The sequence below is a fragment of the Colias philodice genome, chromosome 3 (genome assembly GCF_061535455.1).
Source record: "Colias philodice isolate Cphi_HAF_F1 chromosome 3, ilColPhil1 Martin Lab GWU primary, whole genome shotgun sequence".
Classification (NCBI taxonomy): Eukaryota; Metazoa; Arthropoda; class Insecta; order Lepidoptera; family Pieridae; genus Colias; species Colias philodice.
Genome location: NC_143088.1, coordinates 3,124,224 through 3,143,266, shown reverse-complemented (window position 1 = coordinate 3,143,266; position 19,043 = coordinate 3,124,224). Strand labels below are relative to the sequence as shown.

General features: G+C 34.0%; 1 protein-coding gene and 1 long non-coding RNA gene across 3 annotated transcripts in view; one reads left to right on the top strand and one right to left on the bottom strand.

Annotated features, from left to right (window-relative positions):
- The window catches only part of LOC149489468 (uncharacterized), a 104,463-nt gene that overhangs the window by 16,499 nt on the left and 68,921 nt on the right, over nucleotides 1–19,043 (bottom strand). The gene's annotated exons all lie outside the window — the stretch shown is intronic.
- The window catches only part of Hr39 (Nuclear hormone receptor FTZ-F1 beta), a 42,039-nt gene that overhangs the window by 6,978 nt on the left and 16,018 nt on the right, over nucleotides 1–19,043 (top strand). Inside the window, exons 1-4 of one of the 2 annotated variants that reach the window (XM_089713490.1) lie at nucleotides 16,118–16,250; nucleotides 16,362–16,747; nucleotides 18,206–18,321; nucleotides 18,655–18,781. In XM_089713490.1, the coding sequence (XP_089569616.1) occupies nucleotides 16,651–16,747; nucleotides 18,206–18,321; nucleotides 18,655–18,781 (340 nt within the window). In that variant the 5' untranslated portion in view covers nucleotides 16,118–16,250; nucleotides 16,362–16,650. Of the gene's footprint in view, nucleotides 1–16,117; nucleotides 16,251–16,361; nucleotides 16,748–18,205; nucleotides 18,322–18,654; nucleotides 18,782–19,043 lie in introns of those variants that run through there. The other variant, XM_089713482.1, reaches the window with a different exon arrangement.

Below are 19,043 nucleotides of genomic sequence, written 5' to 3'. Positions count from 1 at the left end.
TGTCTATAATATAATTCAACTTAATTCTCAGCCATTGTATTTAGTCTATAATGACTAATGTGTGCGTTCTAATAGTTCAAAATATATTGAACCATTTTAGTCCACGAGCGAGTACAGACACTCCCTCGCATATGCTAATGGTTTCGACAGACAAATCTAGTGTGTAGGCAGTGATAGTATTGCAGAAACGAATATAATAAAACGGCCTGTCACGTTCTATACATATACATACACACATGTATATAAATTCTAACGGTTTTCATTCAATCAGCCAGGAGTTTGCATATATGCAAAATAAGGAAGCATTGTTGCACTTGGAATGCTTAGTATAGTCTGTGGTTAGTGACTACTGACTAGGAGCGTCATTCTATTCTGTTTAAGGGGGCGCATAAAGCAAAATAACCAATCTTCTATTAGATGATACGTGTAATATGCAAGACCAAATCTAAAAAATAAAATATATATCAAACTAGATGATATGTTCAACGATTCTGTTTAATCAAAAACATAAAATATTAAAATTTACTCGATAAAAAAAAATCACCAAGTTAGCTCTAATTTTCACACTTTTACGTTTTCTACTTGACATGGTAATACTTATTATGATTTTTTTTTCATAAACAATTATATTAAAACATATGCAAGATATTTGTCAGAGCATTTTGTGTAATTACTTTTAGTTTTGGTTTTATCTGCGATAAACCACTTTTATCGTGACAAAATCAAACGTTTATCTCGAGAAAAAAAGAGCGCCAAAAGTGGTTTATCGCAGATAAAACCAAAACTAAAAGTAATTACACAAAATGCTCTGACAAATATCTTGCAAATGTTTTAATATAATTGTTTATGAAAAAAAATCATAATAAGTATTACCATGTCAAGTAGAAAACGTAAAAGTGTGAAAATTAGAGCTAACTTGGTGATTTTTTTTTATCGAGTAAATTTTAATATTTTATGTTTTTGATTAAACAGAATCGTTGAACATATCATCTAGTTTGATATATATTTTATTTTTTAGATTTGGTCTTGCATATTACACGTATCATCTAATAGAAGATTGGTTATTTTGCTTTATGCGCTCCCTTAAATCATAATTTAAAATAACAATATGACACTGCATATTTTATTCTTAATTAGTCTATGCGTTTTACGGAACCGAATGCTTTTTTGCGTTAATTTGGAAGTTATAAATAGAACAGTCGCGAAACTAATTATGCTGTTAATTGTTGTGGAGTATTAAATAGTGACCTTTAGCTGCGACAATTGCGACTAACTTATTTAACTTGTTATAATAACACGATTATTCCAATATCACATATTAGATTCCACTAGTAACTTTTCTTTGCTCATATTTTAGTATCCAGATTAATATAGTTGCCGGCATGAAACTTGGCTACTTTTTAGCTTATAGTGGTGGAAGCTTGCGCGTACTAAAACTTCACCCCTTTTTGTCCAAGAAGTTTGCCGGGCGCTATACCCTAATCCTATATGTTATTTCAGGACAACATCTAATGCATATCAGATTTCACGCTTGAAATTATTTCAGTAGAGTTTAGTTCGTAATACGGGAAAGGTATTGTTTCAGCTCGACTTGCAATGTGTCATAAACAAGTATAACACGTAATTTGCACAAAATCCAAGCAGTGGAAGCAACATTCGTTATCGCGCATGTATCTCGAACCGTTCTCCGGCAAGCGGTTTAATTGCAAAATGAATGTTGAAATAGGATCTGGGCTCATTGTTTACCGCCGGATGAGATTGATTAACTGCTGAACAACTGTAATAATTAGATATTCATATAATAACTGTAAAATTTGAGTAGCGGAAGCGCCATGCAAATGACAGTATGGGTGCGTCTGGTTGGTTGTTGGTGTTTGTTTCAGTGTCGTGGATTTTTCCAATGTCGATATGCAGAAGCGATGATTAGGTTTTTTTTTAATGTCTTGTTAAGTTTTAGCTTTGACAAAGCGCTAAAATAAACGGGTTTTGCATGCAGTATGACGTTTGCGTAAAACGAGCTAAAAATTGAATTTGTTGAACTTGTGGCTCTTTATTCATACCTATAAAGCAAAAAAATTGTATCAATGTGTGATAATTTTAATTTTGTTTACGGTGAAATAAGAAGGTACCGTAATCTTTATTACATTGCAATAATTGTACATTATCTTATCGAGCGTGAAAATATCCTTTGATTGATTATTTCTTGCTTTCAGATTATTGGAAAGTGTTGATAAATAGTGTTTGATAAAATATAATGCTGTTCACGTGAAATGCTTCTAGCACAGTTGCACACGAATAAAGAATAGGTGGTATTAAAATTTAGAGCTGTTTAATTGTAGATTGCGTTCACGACCTCGAATTTTATTTCAACAGAAATAGACTTGTTTTGACAGTCTCTTGGCATTTTGTCGCTATGCTATTTATGCGGATATGAGCAGTGATGCTGTTATAATAAAACTAGCTTCTCGCCCGCTGCTTCACTCGCTTGTGCAATTCCGACCGCATTACAGAAATATTTTCTTTATGTTTTTGTTAGCAACAAATTTTTTATTTATGTTGCATATCGGTTGAAGACAGATGAAAAATGTTTCATATGTTGTTTTATCTGTCATTATTTCAAGTTTGATATACCTATGTATCGCCATCCAAAGGACGTTATGAACAGACAAACGGACAAAATTGATTACTTTCGAATTAATTCGTTTAACATCAAACTAAACGTACACAAAACATTAATTAATTTAGAACACATGCAACACAATAAAAACATCCCTACAACGTTTATATCGTACCTACCTACCTTTTTAATAAAATTCGCATCGATATACCTTGTAAAACACAAGTACATCCATTAGCAACAAAAGGCTGCGGTCTGCCCTGTAAAAACGTTATAGGGCGTAAGAGCTTGTGTGCACGAGTGTACTCTCACTGCTTTCACGTATGCCGGTGTGCGTTTGTTTGTGTGTGTGCGTCTCGGCCGGTGACCTTGCTATCAGGCGGAAGCGCGCGGCCGCGTGACTCAGACCGCGTCTGCTTAGTACGGAGGGAGCAGGGACCTTCATATTGTCTATTCTCATGTTTGTTCCATTTTTAAATTCCCAAACCATAGAGTGTACTATAGACTATAGAGTATACAATGCCTTACAATGGTAGTTCAAAGTCCATTCGATTGGGTTATGTTCTCTAAGTTGTTCTGATAGGGTCTCAGTTTAATTCATCTTTAGTTGTTAGAATTGTGATTGTGGAATTAAATTCTTCGTAGTTACATTCAAAAGAACACTCATCAGTATCTATTTTCTGTGTAAATGTAAAAAAACTGCACGTTCATTGTTGCTCTAAAACTTCTAAAACTTCACCACTTTTTGTCCAAGAAGTTTGCCGGGCGCTATACCCTAATCCTATATGTTATTTCAGGACAACATCTAATGCATATCAGATTTCACGCTTGAAATCGCATTGTTGCTCACTCAAATGTTTTGTTACTAAAATATTCTGACACAATTTTCTCATGACGAAATAATTATTAATTATCATTTATATTAAAAATAAAATTAATAATGTATAATTTATGTTTATGTATATGCTTATGACACACAAAAGTTCAAATCTCACGGTCGTAAAATGCTCGTAATATTTAAAGTTTGAGATCACAAAAATATTTCATAAAATGTATGTTTATTTGATTATGTTTTATGATTTACAGTTTATACCGAGCTGGTAATAGTATCCAAAATATTGGATAATTACATCACGAACTTCAATATTCCTAATTAAAATTTCGAAGTAAGTACATTAAAAACTGATAAAGCTCCCAAACGCCCCGTTTTCTCTTCATGAAGTATGACGTCATCGAGGCCATGTTTTTTTTAATTGTACAAAGGATTTCGATTGTTCGACGGTTAACTTTTTAATTTGACCTTCAACGGCAGGAAGCGTGACGTGTTATGGAAATGAAGCTTTGTGCCAAATTATCGTGGATTTTTAAACGTGTATAGGTAATATATATAGGTATATAAACTCTTTTTTTAATACATTAGAGGAAAAGGTGAGGGACGTTCAAAGAATTAAAGGTGCGTTAGCAAAATATCCTTGAAATGTTGAGTCATGTTTCATTTTGAAATAGTTTTAAACACTAATATAGCTGTACATAGATAATATAAATAGTATAGTTAATAATTATTGATGAGTCCAATGTCGTATTATTATTTAAAAATATTGATTTTTAAGGTACTTATTCGCTGTCTGTTGGGAACTTTAAATTTACAATATTCTGTGTGTGCTTTTAATAAAATACCCTCAGGTAATGTTACATTCTTATTCTTAATATCATGTTTTATAATAATACATAGTAGGAAGTAAATAATGTATAGCCATGTCGAATGTGCTTTGTCTTATTTTTTATTAGTACGTAATGCACGCATTTTTAGAATATATTATCATATTATGCAAATCAAATTTGTATTCAACAAAGAACCTGTAGTGCGATAGTCTTTCGCTATCGCAAACTGGCGAATTTTTATTCTGTTGAAAATAGTTTAAATTTTTTATGTTCTTTTGTGTTTTTGTTATGTTACAAACTTAGCAACCTTTATAATATAATCTTAATATATATAAATCTCGTGTGTGTGTGTGTGTGTGTGTTTGTCCTCAATGGACTCCTAAACCACTTAACCGATTATAATAAAATTCGCACACCATGTGCAGTTCGATCCAACTTGAGAGATAGGGTAGTTTAAACATGTAGGTACCACGGGCGAAGCCGGGGCGGACCGCTAGTTGTTTTATGTACCTAGTTATTATGCATTACTTAGAGACTAACATAACGGTACGTCAACCATAAGAACGTCTATAAATCTTTAATGTGGTTTAGTCTTTGCGATATATAGGTACCTCTAAGATATTATAGCCTAGCAATTTTCACCAATTTATAAGATTGCATTAATTTTGTAGTCAAAGATATCTTATTTCTATGTATTTCAGTTATTAGTTTAGAATTCGATCATTTGTAGGATTTGATTTGACAATCAATTAAAACCTAATACAAAGGTTTGCTGCCTACCACAAAGAACAAAGGCACAATGAAGTCTTGGTTTCAGGACATTTGAACTAATAATTGCGCATGTTCTAGGACTATTCTAGGTTGAGAATACGATTGATAGTACAAATAATATAATCCTAACGTTTTTAATCGCATCTATTTTACTTGTCCTTTATAATCCTTTCTCTATTTATCGTGATATACTCCAAAAGTGCGCACATATCGTGTCGTGTGATGTTAATTAAAAACAAAGCTAATACGTATCTTGACATTTCCTTGCAGTGACCCTAGCGGTAGTCGGCGACACAGTTCTCCGACGGCACAGATACGACACGATCTGTCGTGTACCGTTACACGATATATTATGGTAATCTGAGCTAATAACGATCAGCCAATTAGGGGATTTATGGAACGATTATGTCTATGTACTTTATGTATCAGACATTTTAGTAGTTTAGTACATATATGTACTCGAGTATTGTAACTTGTAAGGGAATGTATTATAAACTAATTAGCTGTGCGCGGTTTTACCCGCAGAGCTCCTCTCCTGTAGGTCTTAGATAAATGGGCTATCTAACACTGAAAGAATTTTTCAAATCAGACTAGTTGTTCCTGAGATAAGCGCGTTCAAAGAAACAAACACACTTTAGCTAATTAGCTATATACCAAAGAATTCGGCTAATAGCTCTCTACTGTATGAAATAATTTCAACATTTAGCTCTCTAGTCTTTCGACTAACAATTAAATGCCCGCAGCATATGACAATACACGAATATTTCCAGCATTCACCCTATTAAAACAGCACTTCTTCACATCCCATAAAAACCAGACTTTCAATACGTAATTGCGTCCATAAAAACTCAAGCTCAAACTGCATGATTACGTAACGCGTTACAAAATGCATCTCGCAGACCGCATCGAAGCACTCTTTTGTTCCTAAGTGTTGCAATGTGGCAATTGATGTCCAAAGCCTATGTGCCCATAAGTCATTAGCGTGTGTTTTTAACCGACGGCGAAAAGGTTTGGTGGGTTTTTGTTATGTTGCAGTTGGTGCGAGAGTGTGATATATTAATGGAAGTTTTTGAAGTGAAACTTCTTTAGGCGCGTTGAGAGTAAAATTTCAATGTCGCGTCATGGCAATACCGTCACGCCATGGAGTAAGGCGACGATCTTTGTATCTTGGCAAAGATGAAAGAAGTTTCACTTCTGACACGTATGCTCGGCGCACACGCTCTTTTTGATATAGATAATACCTACCTTTAAAACGTTTATTAGTGTGCGGGTGTAAATCAAAATTGTGTTTATAAAAAGTCCAGCGAATTTATTCGAATTTTTATGTAGCTTTTAGTGCTTTTAGGCCAATGTTCACATATAAATATTAAAATGCAAACTGCATTTTATTGGTGAATATTCAGTTTATCGTCGCGGCTAAATTAATATATTTAAAGCATCTATAACAAGTTTCAGAACCGCTTTGAAAACTCAAGAGGAAGACATAATTTTAAATCATTACAGTACTATATTTTATTTATAGCTGATAAATGAATAATTAATGTACTTAAACCTGTTTCAATTATCACATAGTAATATATTCTCTTTTCTGGATTTATTGAAGACGACACTTGATGGAGCTTTTTTTAAGTTTTCTGTTTATATCGTGGGAAAAAATATTTTTGCGACATGCTTACAGAAATATTCAAATGTTGCTAAATATAATTTATGATTATACAGTTCTAATGTTGTACTATATTAAATCCACGTTGACTGAAAGTGTATCTGTATATAAAAAAAATCCAGACCAAATTATGTCTATAAAGCTTCCACACCGACAGGTTCTTGCATTAAAAACGTTATTTCTCATATTATTAACCAATACAATGTATCAATCAATACTATATTTAACACAATAATTGTATCGGGAGGCTGGGAATTGGGCAAGACAGTCTCCGAAGGTTTTACAACGGTGTCGGAGCGTAATTCCGCGAAAACATTCAGTGAGTCAGTCGGAAACTGGTCTTGACAGTGGCGCCGGTAAGGGCCCGTCCCTAATGGTATCCGAATTGACCGGGTTGGCTTACCCGGGTAACATAAAGCAGAAGATGTATACTAGTACAGTAAAAGCTCTTTATCGCGGGTTGCATAAATGTACCGTGAATAGAGGAACCGTGAATGAAGGTAGCGCGAATAAAAGTTAGAACGCGCTAATCTCAAGAACTACGTCTATACCTATTTTAAAATTAAAGTGACTATACTTAAATAATACTGCTATGAAGAATATAATAGATAAGGTTACACAAGAATTTAACACATCTATAGGTAGGATAATGGTTTGAAAAAAATATATAGTATAGGCTTTTTCAGTACACATATGTTTAGATGCGTGTCAGTACAGCTAGTAAAGCTTTGTAAGTACATATATCGGTAGCGAAAAAATAACAACAAAGAAAGCCCCTATACAAATGTTAATAATTCAATACAACTTTTTATACAGTACTTGTTAGTTATATTAATTAACTGAACGAGATTGACATGACAGGCCCGTTGACAGGTTTATTAGATACATGAAATTAATACCCGGTAGTTGTCCGTTATGAAGAGACCTTTACAATAGGTATTAGGTACTCGTTTTGAGTCACCGAATTCGGATTTTATTTGTTACTCACTGTGAAGCTTTTGAAACTGCGTGTTTTATAGAAGTCGATCAATAGTAGTAGTAAAAGGACATAATGTAAAAGTAATAAAATTATTGACAAATCACAATCGGGGAGCGAGCGGACCATGTTTCGCTTGTGAGTTAGCTTTGTATTTCTTTTTTATTTGATTAAAGCTCGGCTGAATTATGGATACATTCATTTATAGGGTAATGGTAGAGCCTTCATTAGGCGCCAATTATTTTTTTTATACCTATGAAATTTTAAAATCTTCTATATTGTTATACCTCGTGTAGGATCCTAAAAGCCTTCGAGATGTACGTAGTACATACTATCTCTATGCTTAATCTTTATTTATTTCATAGAGTAGGTATTTCATGCAAATTTAGCTTCGTCTGTATTTCTTGCAATTTTTATCTTCGTCTGTACTGTATATAATTTTCATACAAATTAAACATACAATTTCGTAGTATCGTGATTAACTGGATAAGAATTTCCGATTCGTCATCATACAAATTATAATTATAAAGCAAGATGGGCGGGACCACAGATGGACATTAACGTGATAATTTTTTACTGTCCTATATTTGGAACTAGCGGTCCGCCCCGGCTTCGCCCGTGGTACATGTTTACGTTTTCTCTACATAAGAACCATCCTCGTACTTCAAGGAATATAATAAAAAAAGAATTATCGAAATCGGTTCAGCCGTTCTCGAGTTATGCGCTTACCAACACATTTTGCGGTTCATTTTTATATATAAGAAGATTAATAAGAAGATTATTGGAGGGGTTTCGGCTCGTTCTTTCGTTAGAACTGAGTTAACCTCAAAATAATTTTGATTATAATGTTCTTGGATGTTTCATTTTTCCGACCTCGTGTTTCCTGCAATAATTTTCTATACAATTTAATTTGTAGACTGTATGGCAACATTGTCCAATTCCTTTTTGAAGTATTTGAGAAAATAAGGAAAGGGAATCAAAAATTATATACCTATCGATACCTGGATAAAGTTTTTGTATGGGTTTAGAAACCTAAACATTTAGTAAATTACTATCAGTAGATGGTTGGTATATTTAATCGAATTTTATATTAATCGAAGATACTGGGGATCAACAGTTTCAATTAAGAGGGTCTGGAGAGCAGATCAAATTTGCAAAGATTGACATTCTTTCCACTGACTCATTGAGGAATGTTAACAAGGCTAGGTCTGCGCCTATTTTTAGTCTGTGAATAACTATTATATTTTATGAACAGTGAAGGGAACATATATTTTAATATTGGAAGGGTATTGAAGTAGCTAATATTGAAAGTGTCCATGATGCTTTTCCAATTTCTGCTCCCATGTTTTTATCAAGAGATAGCATCCTAAGAGTCTAAGATGTATTTTAGTTGATTATCGTCTGGATTATTTAATACGTAGGTACCATCGTTTTGGCTAGTTTAGTTTAGTTGTTTTCAGGACAGAAGCAAACTCCAATTGGATTGTATTTAGCTTTCTGATTCTGGTTTAAACTTTAAATTTTGCCTTTGAATTGTGTCACGCTTGCACGACCTTCTCTTACAACGAATATATTATACTGGCATATTGCATATGTTATTTTGAAGGATGATAGTGAGTGTTATGCAACTGAGATGATGATTGCTATTAGTCATATAGCTGCAATTGATGATGTTAAGCATTGTGTAAGAAATAAATATAATTTACTCAATACCTGAGTATATAGTCTTGGGACTTTCGATTCGCCTAATACAGCTTGCACTAAAGTTCTGTTAAATATTTTATGATGAATTTTCATCTTTATATGGTGATCGAAGTTTTTTGTTGTTGTACCTTTAATATTGTTTCCATTGCATTGGTCTAAATTTGGTCTAAATAAAGCGCTATTATTAATTCATTTATATTGGGTTTTTGGTAACTTTTTTTTAATATATCTGTGATACAAACCAGTTGCAAAGGTGCATTCCGTTCATCAGTACCTAAAAAGCTTAATAAACAAGGATCTACACACATTTTTTGTTCGCCTCTGGTATTTTCATAACTTAGTAATGTTTTTATATCAAGCTCAGCTAAGTTGCATACCTTGAAGTGTCGGCTCCGCGGAATGCGGTTGTTTCGACCCATTTACCGTCCCCCCACTTTTCTGCTCCCCCCTCCCCCCTCGCGCTTAGTGCGCCCGGGCCTGCTGTGTTTCCGTGTTGCTAAATGTTTTGACTAATTACGATGTAAGGAGAAAGTACAGTAGGTTTTTGATAAAAATAAATGTATTCCTTGATGATTTTGTTTTGTGGTAGGAAAAAAAGGAATTTTTGGTCTTTGACTTTGTTTGATTAATTAGATAAGCTCGGATTGAGATCGCATCAGTTAGAATCCTGTTTATATTACTTTAATTCTGAGAAATATTTACTTTCCAATTTGGAACTGTGACTTGACCCAAGACAATGATGGGATTGAAAAGAGAACTTAAAACTACACAATTATAAAGAATTGTACCTGACAAATAAGATCTTATTAACTTACGAAAATAATTTCTTTATTATCAATAAAATATTTTTGTGAATACACTATATAGTTGGGTCGGCTAAGATCGGACGTATTTGCCGAAAATTTTATACGTACTGTATTTTTTATTTTATTTCTCATGATTCGATGTCGTTTTTCTGTTGCGGTCAACTGTAAATTGATGACAAAAAAATATTGTTTAACCCCTAATTTTTTGGTTTGCGTAGATGCTATCTATCTAAGCAAATTAAGAGCCTAAAAAGTAGACTTTTTTCGACTTACTATAGTGAAAAAAATAACAGTTCGGCCGAAGATCGGTCTATGTAGTATCTTCACTTCTATGCGTTTAATAATAAAGTTCACATTAGGAAACCATCTGGACTTACGTCCATACATTGAGCATCAATGATTGGGTCAGGAAATTCCTCAAAAAATTGGACAAAGAAGTTTGCCTGGCCGGCCGCAAAGTGAAGAGAGGGGCAGAACAAAATGGCGGATCTAGTAGTGTTGGCAGCAGTAGAGAATATTGCCTAGTTTGCAAGTTATTCCATGCATCCGATCTTATGTCACATCCGATCTTGGGCGACCCAACCTTACCCAATATAAAAAACATGCTAATGTCACGTACATTAGCATTATTAATAACAAGTAACAACCGATTAGCTTTGCGGGTAGAACCGTGGGGCACATCTAGTGTTAGATAAAGATACATAACTTAAAAAAGCTACAATAAACTCATAGATGCTGAGGAATTTCCTTTCCCCAGTTTTTGTAGGTAGGTACAAAGCGGCTAGACGTGAATCATTGACAGAGATAAATGCATATTGCATTTAATTAAACATGTCGTGATGCAATCAAACGGATACAACCGAAACCACATTCCACTTGTCTTTAATTATATTATTTCAATATCATTGGAATTGAGGAAAAAAATATTCGTATATAATATGTTGAAATGTCACAGCTAAGTGGTTCTTAATTATATAATGTTTGTTTTACTTTTTATGTGCTGGTAATTAGGTTTTTATTGTTTTTATTTTGTAATACAAAATTAAACATCTTTCAACGTTCAATAATTTTAATAATCATAAACTTTTAATTCAGACACTAAAGCTCAATTTTCTTTGCCATTCTCACTTGACTGATTCTTTTCCAACGCAATTTCCTATTTTAAATGAGTGTGACGAACACAAAACCACCACTAACCATACACTTATTATTTATTAGAACAAAAACGTATTATTTTATGGTAAAAAAGAACATAACGTATTATCTATCGAAAAAATAGTATACATATATAGTAACAGAGAGTACTAACTCGTAACAAAGTACAAACCTCAAGGCGTTGCACACCTGTAACGATCACGATCTAATCAAAACATTTTGCCAAATGACAGAGCAATATTAGGATCACGTTACAGAATGTCGAGGTCGTCATATCATGTTACGGTTGGCAGAAATTAGTTGTAGTGATGTATGATACAGATGCTGGTTTGTGGCAAATTAGGTAGGCAGGATTTTGCATAGTTTGTACGCAAAAATATGTATATATGCATAGATGGATAGTATGTAGGTATGTAGTAGGGTCAATACATTGGTCGAGTTGTTTTCTGTTGGCGAAAGAGTTTTGGCACCACTCTATCGATTACAAACAAACATTAGTATTAGGATAGATAGGTACAACAAGTAAAATATACCATTGTTTTCATGAATAATAGGATGTGAAGAAATTATTTTTTTACAGCTTTAATTAGCCTACGAATATAGAAACTGATTGTGAGTGAGTAATAAAAGTAAGAGGTTTTTAAATAATAGTAGAATATTGTACAATTTTTGCGTTACAGCATCGAGGCCAAATAGCAATAATTTTAATGGTGTTCCGTGTTTCGAGCAGTGAATGGGAGCTTTATTTTACTACCTTATATTTTTTACGTCTGTAATTTTTTTAACAGCATTAGGAAATAACTGTAAAATCTACTTTAGTATAACCACACTACAACACCCTTGAAAAACGTAATACCTCTCTCTTATTGGACAAACCTGCATACCCATATATTGAAATATGGGTGTTATGATTCTTCCTTCGATGTTTTAGTTAAATTCTTATATTTTAATTGATCGAAGGTCATTTCTGTAGTTAAATGTAGGTCTTTCAGTTTACAAGAGTTTTTTTGCAGATTGTTTTGTTTTGGATTAAACTTTCAATATGTAACATACCATGACGTTTGTATTTTATCTCTTTATACCTCGCCAGCTTTTTCAGCAGACGCTCTATCTACCCCGAAAATGTTCGAACAAAATGCTCTTAAAATTTTGACACATTTCTATAAATTATAATAGACACGTTCAAGGAAAATTACAATATCCATTCGCTCGATGTAATTAATGCGAAATACGATGAGTTCCAACGGGTCAGCGTTGGGCAACCGTTCCGTTGCAGTTACTGTGATCAAGGTGTTCAACATTTACTTGGGGACATTATATACGTGTTAGCTATTCAATTATAGGCTATATGCGCTTGATTTATGGGTGATGTTTGACTGGGGTAAGGGGATTTGGGAATAAGATAGGACTAGGAGTATGTCTTGTAAAGATGTGCATAGAAAATTAGTAACCAAAAACTAAAACTAAATGTGTGTTCAAACTTGGAGCTTTTGTGAATATGTTTTCAAATAACTTGAATAAATAACGATTATATTGAAAAAAAATGTCTCCATATTTTACTGATTATACAGAAATAAAACACATATTAACATGAACTCGCGCAGCGTTGAACCTGTGGTTGAACGGAAAATAATAATAAAATAAAATAATAAAAATAATATAATTTTGCTGAACGATTTGATTATTCTTATCAAAATGTCAATTCTTTATCATCAAAATCGTAAGATTTTTCAAGTAAGCTCCTCTTTGTCTCGAATATTATTTCTATTACAAAATTAATCAATGTCTCGACGCTTACGCAAACTTTTTAAAGTCCTTCAAAATGTTCGCTGAAAGGAAATATAATTAGTTTTATTTTGTAATTTAAAATTAAATACATATGGAAAGGCACACATTCACTACTCGTAGAAAATCCAAACTTTATCAACCTTGGCTTCGCTATTCACCATTCTATATCTCAGCTAAAATTCACAAAAAACGCACTGCAAATTCAAAATTACCGGTCTAGGTGTAACTAGTGCGGTGACGGGGTTAATTACAACATCGATAATCGAATCGTAGATTTTATCGTAAAACCTTGTCGACACAAGACACAGTTACTTACGACCTTAGTCCTCATGCGACATTTAAACAAATAAATGCCAGCTTAAAGTAAATGTTCAACATTACATTTAGCGTTTCAGTTTCACTTTATTTGCTCGGAACATTTGGACAGCTGTCGTCTGGGTGTTTAATTAAAAAATAAAATTAACAGATATTATAATATTATAGTATGTAGTTTTTGATTCAAAGGCTTCTTAGTTAAGTTAATCGTAATAAAGATCGCACAATGTTGAACAGCAAAAATAAAACCATATAACATTGTGTTATTTTTTATGAAAGTAATGAACATTGGATTATATTGAATTGGAATTACAAATAACTGTTATATCGGAAAGCTAATCCCGATGCTATATCCAGTAATTTATGAGAGGTGCATGACCGTGGATGCACCTATGAGATATGAGTTACAGAGTTAGCAATACTTTCATTAGAAATGTCGTTCACCTCTTGGTTCTTTTAAACCTCGTGGTTCTAATGCTGTGAGTATTTTCATTTAAACCCTCGATGATAAGCTATTATACCGCGAGCCGTGACTTTTATCGCGTAGGTACTTTGTGCAATACGTTGATAAGAGTTGAATGGAATGAAGTTCTTTGTCCCGTAAATTACAGGAGTGAAATGGCTAGAGTGTTCACCTCATCTATTTTAGTTAGTGCGTGGGTGATAGGGTGCGTTGTACTCTTGAACGGCCTCTTATCATCAGGGTCAAGGACATGGGAAATTTTAAGTGTTAGACACGTCAACAACGCCAATTACCGAAAGCACTGGTCGTGACATACAGAAGTCAATGATCGTAATTGCGACATAAATTGTAACTAATGATTGCTTGTTTTCACAGTGTCCGACTATTTTTATTTTATTTACAATAGTTATCGAAGTTTATTGACTTGTAGTAATCTGGAAAATTATTGCAAGATTGGTGAATTAATGAATGGTGCAATCGAGGATTGCAATTTATTGCAAAGTATTAAAGATATAATTTAATTACTCGTTTTAATTAATGTATTTTTGCAGAGCACCTGCCGTAACGAATTCATTATCACAGTACATGGTATGATGCTTACGTCACGTAGATAGTACTGCGACCTTAAGATAATAATCGGTCGTCGCCTCGTCTCGATCAATGAATCAACGATAAATGGACAGTACTGAGTTGAGCACACACAAGATTTAAGTACACATTAAATACGTGATAATACTTTACAACCTATGATTGCGCATTTACTTTCAATTCCCTGAAATTGAAATAGGTATATTATATACTTATGGGTGAAAGTGAAACATATGAAGGTTTTAAACAAAATATAACAACGAATACAATTCCTACGTTTGTACTTTATACCTGATAACAATTTAAACATATTGCATCACTATAAGCAAATTATTTTACATATCATTTATTATGTATTTAATGTGGCACAATTCATTTATTGACCTCGGATCATTAATCAAAAAAATATTATTTGCATACAATAAACTGTATTGAATAATGTGTTAAAATTCAACATGTTTTATTGGTATAATATGTGTGAAAGAGGGTTTTAAAACTGTTTATCAACAATTTGCAGACAAAGGCACTAGTCTGACGTATCGTACAAATGACCGCTCGGCCTTGTCTAGGCCACGATGACGCCATCTTGCGTGTAGTTTTGCTCCTTTTATCAAGACTCCGGCTTTTCGATTCTCATAATATACATATTCTCATAATATACAATATACGTACGACAACCGGCAACGAATAAAACAAGGAAAACAATAGCGTTTGATCTTGCATTCTTGGAATGCAATTTGTAATTCACAAAATGTTCCAAAATGTTTATTTAACAATATTGTTTTGTTACATTGCGATTTTACGAGTACAAGCACTGCCAAGATTTCCTAATAGCAAGCTCCTGCAACGTGTAATGTAAGCGATGCATTGTGTAATTGGCAATTACCGGAGTTGCCAAGGCAACGGCAGTCTGATAGCGATAGCCAAGAAATGTCTGGGGAGCAAAAGACCATTGAACATTAATTGGTTTGCCAGACGGTCTCAGCTTCTTCATATCTCTATAATTAACTGTCGTTCTCATCATGCTTTTTTAAACTGTTAGATTTGTTTCGATACTAAAATGTAAACTCAATAGCTAATATAAAATAAGCGAATGGTATATTGGGAGCGGCGGACCAGTCTACGCGAAAGGCGAAATGATCGCGACCGACCGGCCGCTACAACCGGCTCTGTGAAGGCCGCTTTACTCCCCCCACTCCTACATTTTGTACAGCTAGTGATTGTTTTGCTGTCGATAAGTTAACATTATCTTATCAAATGTAAATTCCAAGTGCTTGAGGTATTCGCTTTCTTCAAAAATAATACGTTGCTGAACATTTATTACAGTAAGTAAAAGCAATGAAAATATCAATTTATTTTAAATTGTAATTCAACGTTATACGGTTAATTCAAGACGCAATTAACGTTATTTAAATTACAATGAATGCGACTCATTCACATTATCGCGTCAGTACGTCGCCCGTGCATTATAAACATAATGCCAATGACATGGAGGTCGCGGCGCGCGGCGTCGCGGTATCGATAATGCGCAGCGCTATCGCACAACACTGGGTACGCCGGCAAGGCCGCGCCGCGACGGCCCTACGCGTGTCGTCGTGTGTACACAAACACCGTTTCTGAACGACAGCTTTATTCCAATTTTGAAAACAGGCGCGTTAACTTTTCCACGCGGTTTTCTAATTTAAAACGCGTTTTGTTTTTAAATTCGTTTAATAAGAAAGAATGGAATTTAAATTTTGAAGGTGATCAACAAGTTTTTTAATGCATACAAATACAATTAAAAAGAATAGTAGGAATTTACGATATACTTGCGAAAGAATACAACAATAACATATTTTTTTCTTTTGTTCCAGATAAACAAGATGATTTCGAGTTTCCCGCGTGTGTCAGGTAACATAGCAAGGCACCTTGGAACCGCGGCGGGTTTGAGAACATGTGAATACACCGTGTTCCACTGGGCTACAAAAAGACTGATTCACTCGGATGCCTTATCGACTAGAGACGCAAGATGATCGTACCAATATTTTTGTAGCGACATTTTGGGAGATATATCGATATTTTTGGATGTTATTTTATCACGTAGTGCGGTGCTAGTGTAGTGCAGTGAACTATCGATAAGTGGGTGATGTTAGTTGTTGTACGATGAACGCAATGAACAGCGAGGGTGAGGCGGTGAAGGTGGAAGGAGGTCGCATTTCCGTGACAACTATCAGCATGCCTGGACCAAATACGAGTAGTGGTAAGCATCCTTTTTTATCTTTCAAAGAATAATGGATGGATCCTAGAGTAATTGGTATAGATTAAATGGCTTCTTTGTCACTTTCCTTAGGGATTATTATAAAATTAAATATTCTCCCCTAATCTTTTATTCATTGTTCATTCTTGTCTGTTGTGTTGTTGTTATTCATTCTTGTCTATTCATAAATAGGTTTAAATTCTTTCAATGGAAAACTTGTGCAAAAGCTTATCTCGTATTAGCGTATTTCTAATTAAAAACAAAATTAGAAATTTAACGAGATTATTGTATAAATTATTATTTGTTTTTATCGTTATGGTCAAGGTCATTTAGATTAGAACTGCCTTCAATATAGATCTTTTGATATGTATTATATTACAAAGATATTTCCTTATTGTACCTATATGTTGTGATCGGTTTTGGTGTTTGTTTGGAAGTACAGAGTCAGAATAACAGCGTCTAACTCAGGCCCCGGAATCACAGACACAATAGAAAATCTATTGTGTCGTAGGACCGATCGTGCCGTTCGGGCCGCTCAATGGGTTAACATAATTCAAAGGACATTACAATTTTAATCAGTCTGTCTCGCTAGAGCAGAGGCTCTAATCAATCTTCGAATTCTTCGAAACGTCTAAACCGACTTTGTTGGGATTTTAAGTGAGAGTAGGTGTATTACCTCAGTACAGGCTATACAATTATTAAATAAAGCCTGCTGTAAAAAAAAACAACGCTCATAAATAAGCATTTCCTATCAAGTTCATATCATTAGGTATTTTGACCGAAAATTCAAATAATACTGAGTATGTATAGGTAAAGTTATTGCATTTCTTCCTACACTTTATACGTCATATGAAATGATACACTTTATACGGTAGTTCTATTTATGGCATAGACCAAAATATATAACTTAAATTGAACGGTAACAGCACGTCATACTACGCCTTGACCCCTGAACTTACATAACTGTGAACTTGTTATATTTTTAGTACCGTGAAGTTTAATAAACTTTTAACGATTACTAAAAAGATATTTAAGTATTTTGCGTATTTTTAGGGGGTTGATTCCTGAGCTCATCCCACTTTTAGAAGTGTTATAAACGTTTACAGGAATAAGTATAAATAATAAGTACGAATTTACCTTAAAGCTCGAATTTCAATTTCTTGTAACATTTCATAACATTTGAAGTCTATCAAGAAATTTTAGGCCATTCTCCCATTGCGATACGCACAGGCGATTCAAGTATCCTGCAAGTATCGCCGGTAGCGTAGTGTGCGAGCCTACATACAAATGTATGTGAGATACTCCGCGGCGACTAGTCTCCGAGACTTGCAGGATACTTGAATCTCCTGTGCGTATCGTAATGGGAGAATGGCCTTAGTAAGTCTCCACCGCATTAGAAATTAGATTACCACTAACTCCATCTATCATACTACAAATATATTAAAATATAATATTTTGCAGGTCAATTCTCGTACAGTTCGAGCGGGGTCCGGATCAGCGTGTCTTCAGACCCTCATGATGAAGACTCGACTGATGCTGAGATCTCCAAAATTGACTTCACACAACATCCATCAGAGGTAATTAATATATCCTACTAATATTATAAATGCGAAAGTTTGTGAGGATGTGTGTGTGTGTTTGTTACTCTTTCACGCAAATACTACTGAACCGATTACAATGAAATTTAGCATACATAAAGAGGTTAACTTGGATTAACACATAGGATAGGTTTAATCACGGAAATCCCACGGGAACGGGAACTATGCGGGTTTTTCGAGCGAGACTATCTATCACCGAAAGAATTTTTCTAATCGGACCAATAATTCCTGGGATTAGCGCGTTCAAACAAACAAACAAACTCTTCAGCTTTATAAATATAGTATAGATTAAAAAATTATTTATAATTTCAGGTAAACATGCGTTACAAGAAGAAGCGATCGTCAGGTTGCGATGGTCCCCTTGAGCAAGAGAGACCGATGTCCTGGGAAGGCGAGCTTTCTGACCATGAAATGGTCATAGACACCAGTGTTAATAATGGTTAGCTACTTGACTATGTTCCCTTTTTTACTTTGATTTAATTTGATCAACTGTAAATGTACTGTAGACTGTAAAATAAGATAAGTTAGCCTTTTTATTTCAGATCAAACTTAAGTAATACATACATATAATGAAAATGAAACAATTGCAAAAACTAAAAAATTATTCACTATTTTAATTATTTTAATACATATTAGGTGTTTCTTTATTTTCTGAAGATTTGTTTGCCAATCGGCAAAGGCCTCCTCCAACCATTTCCATT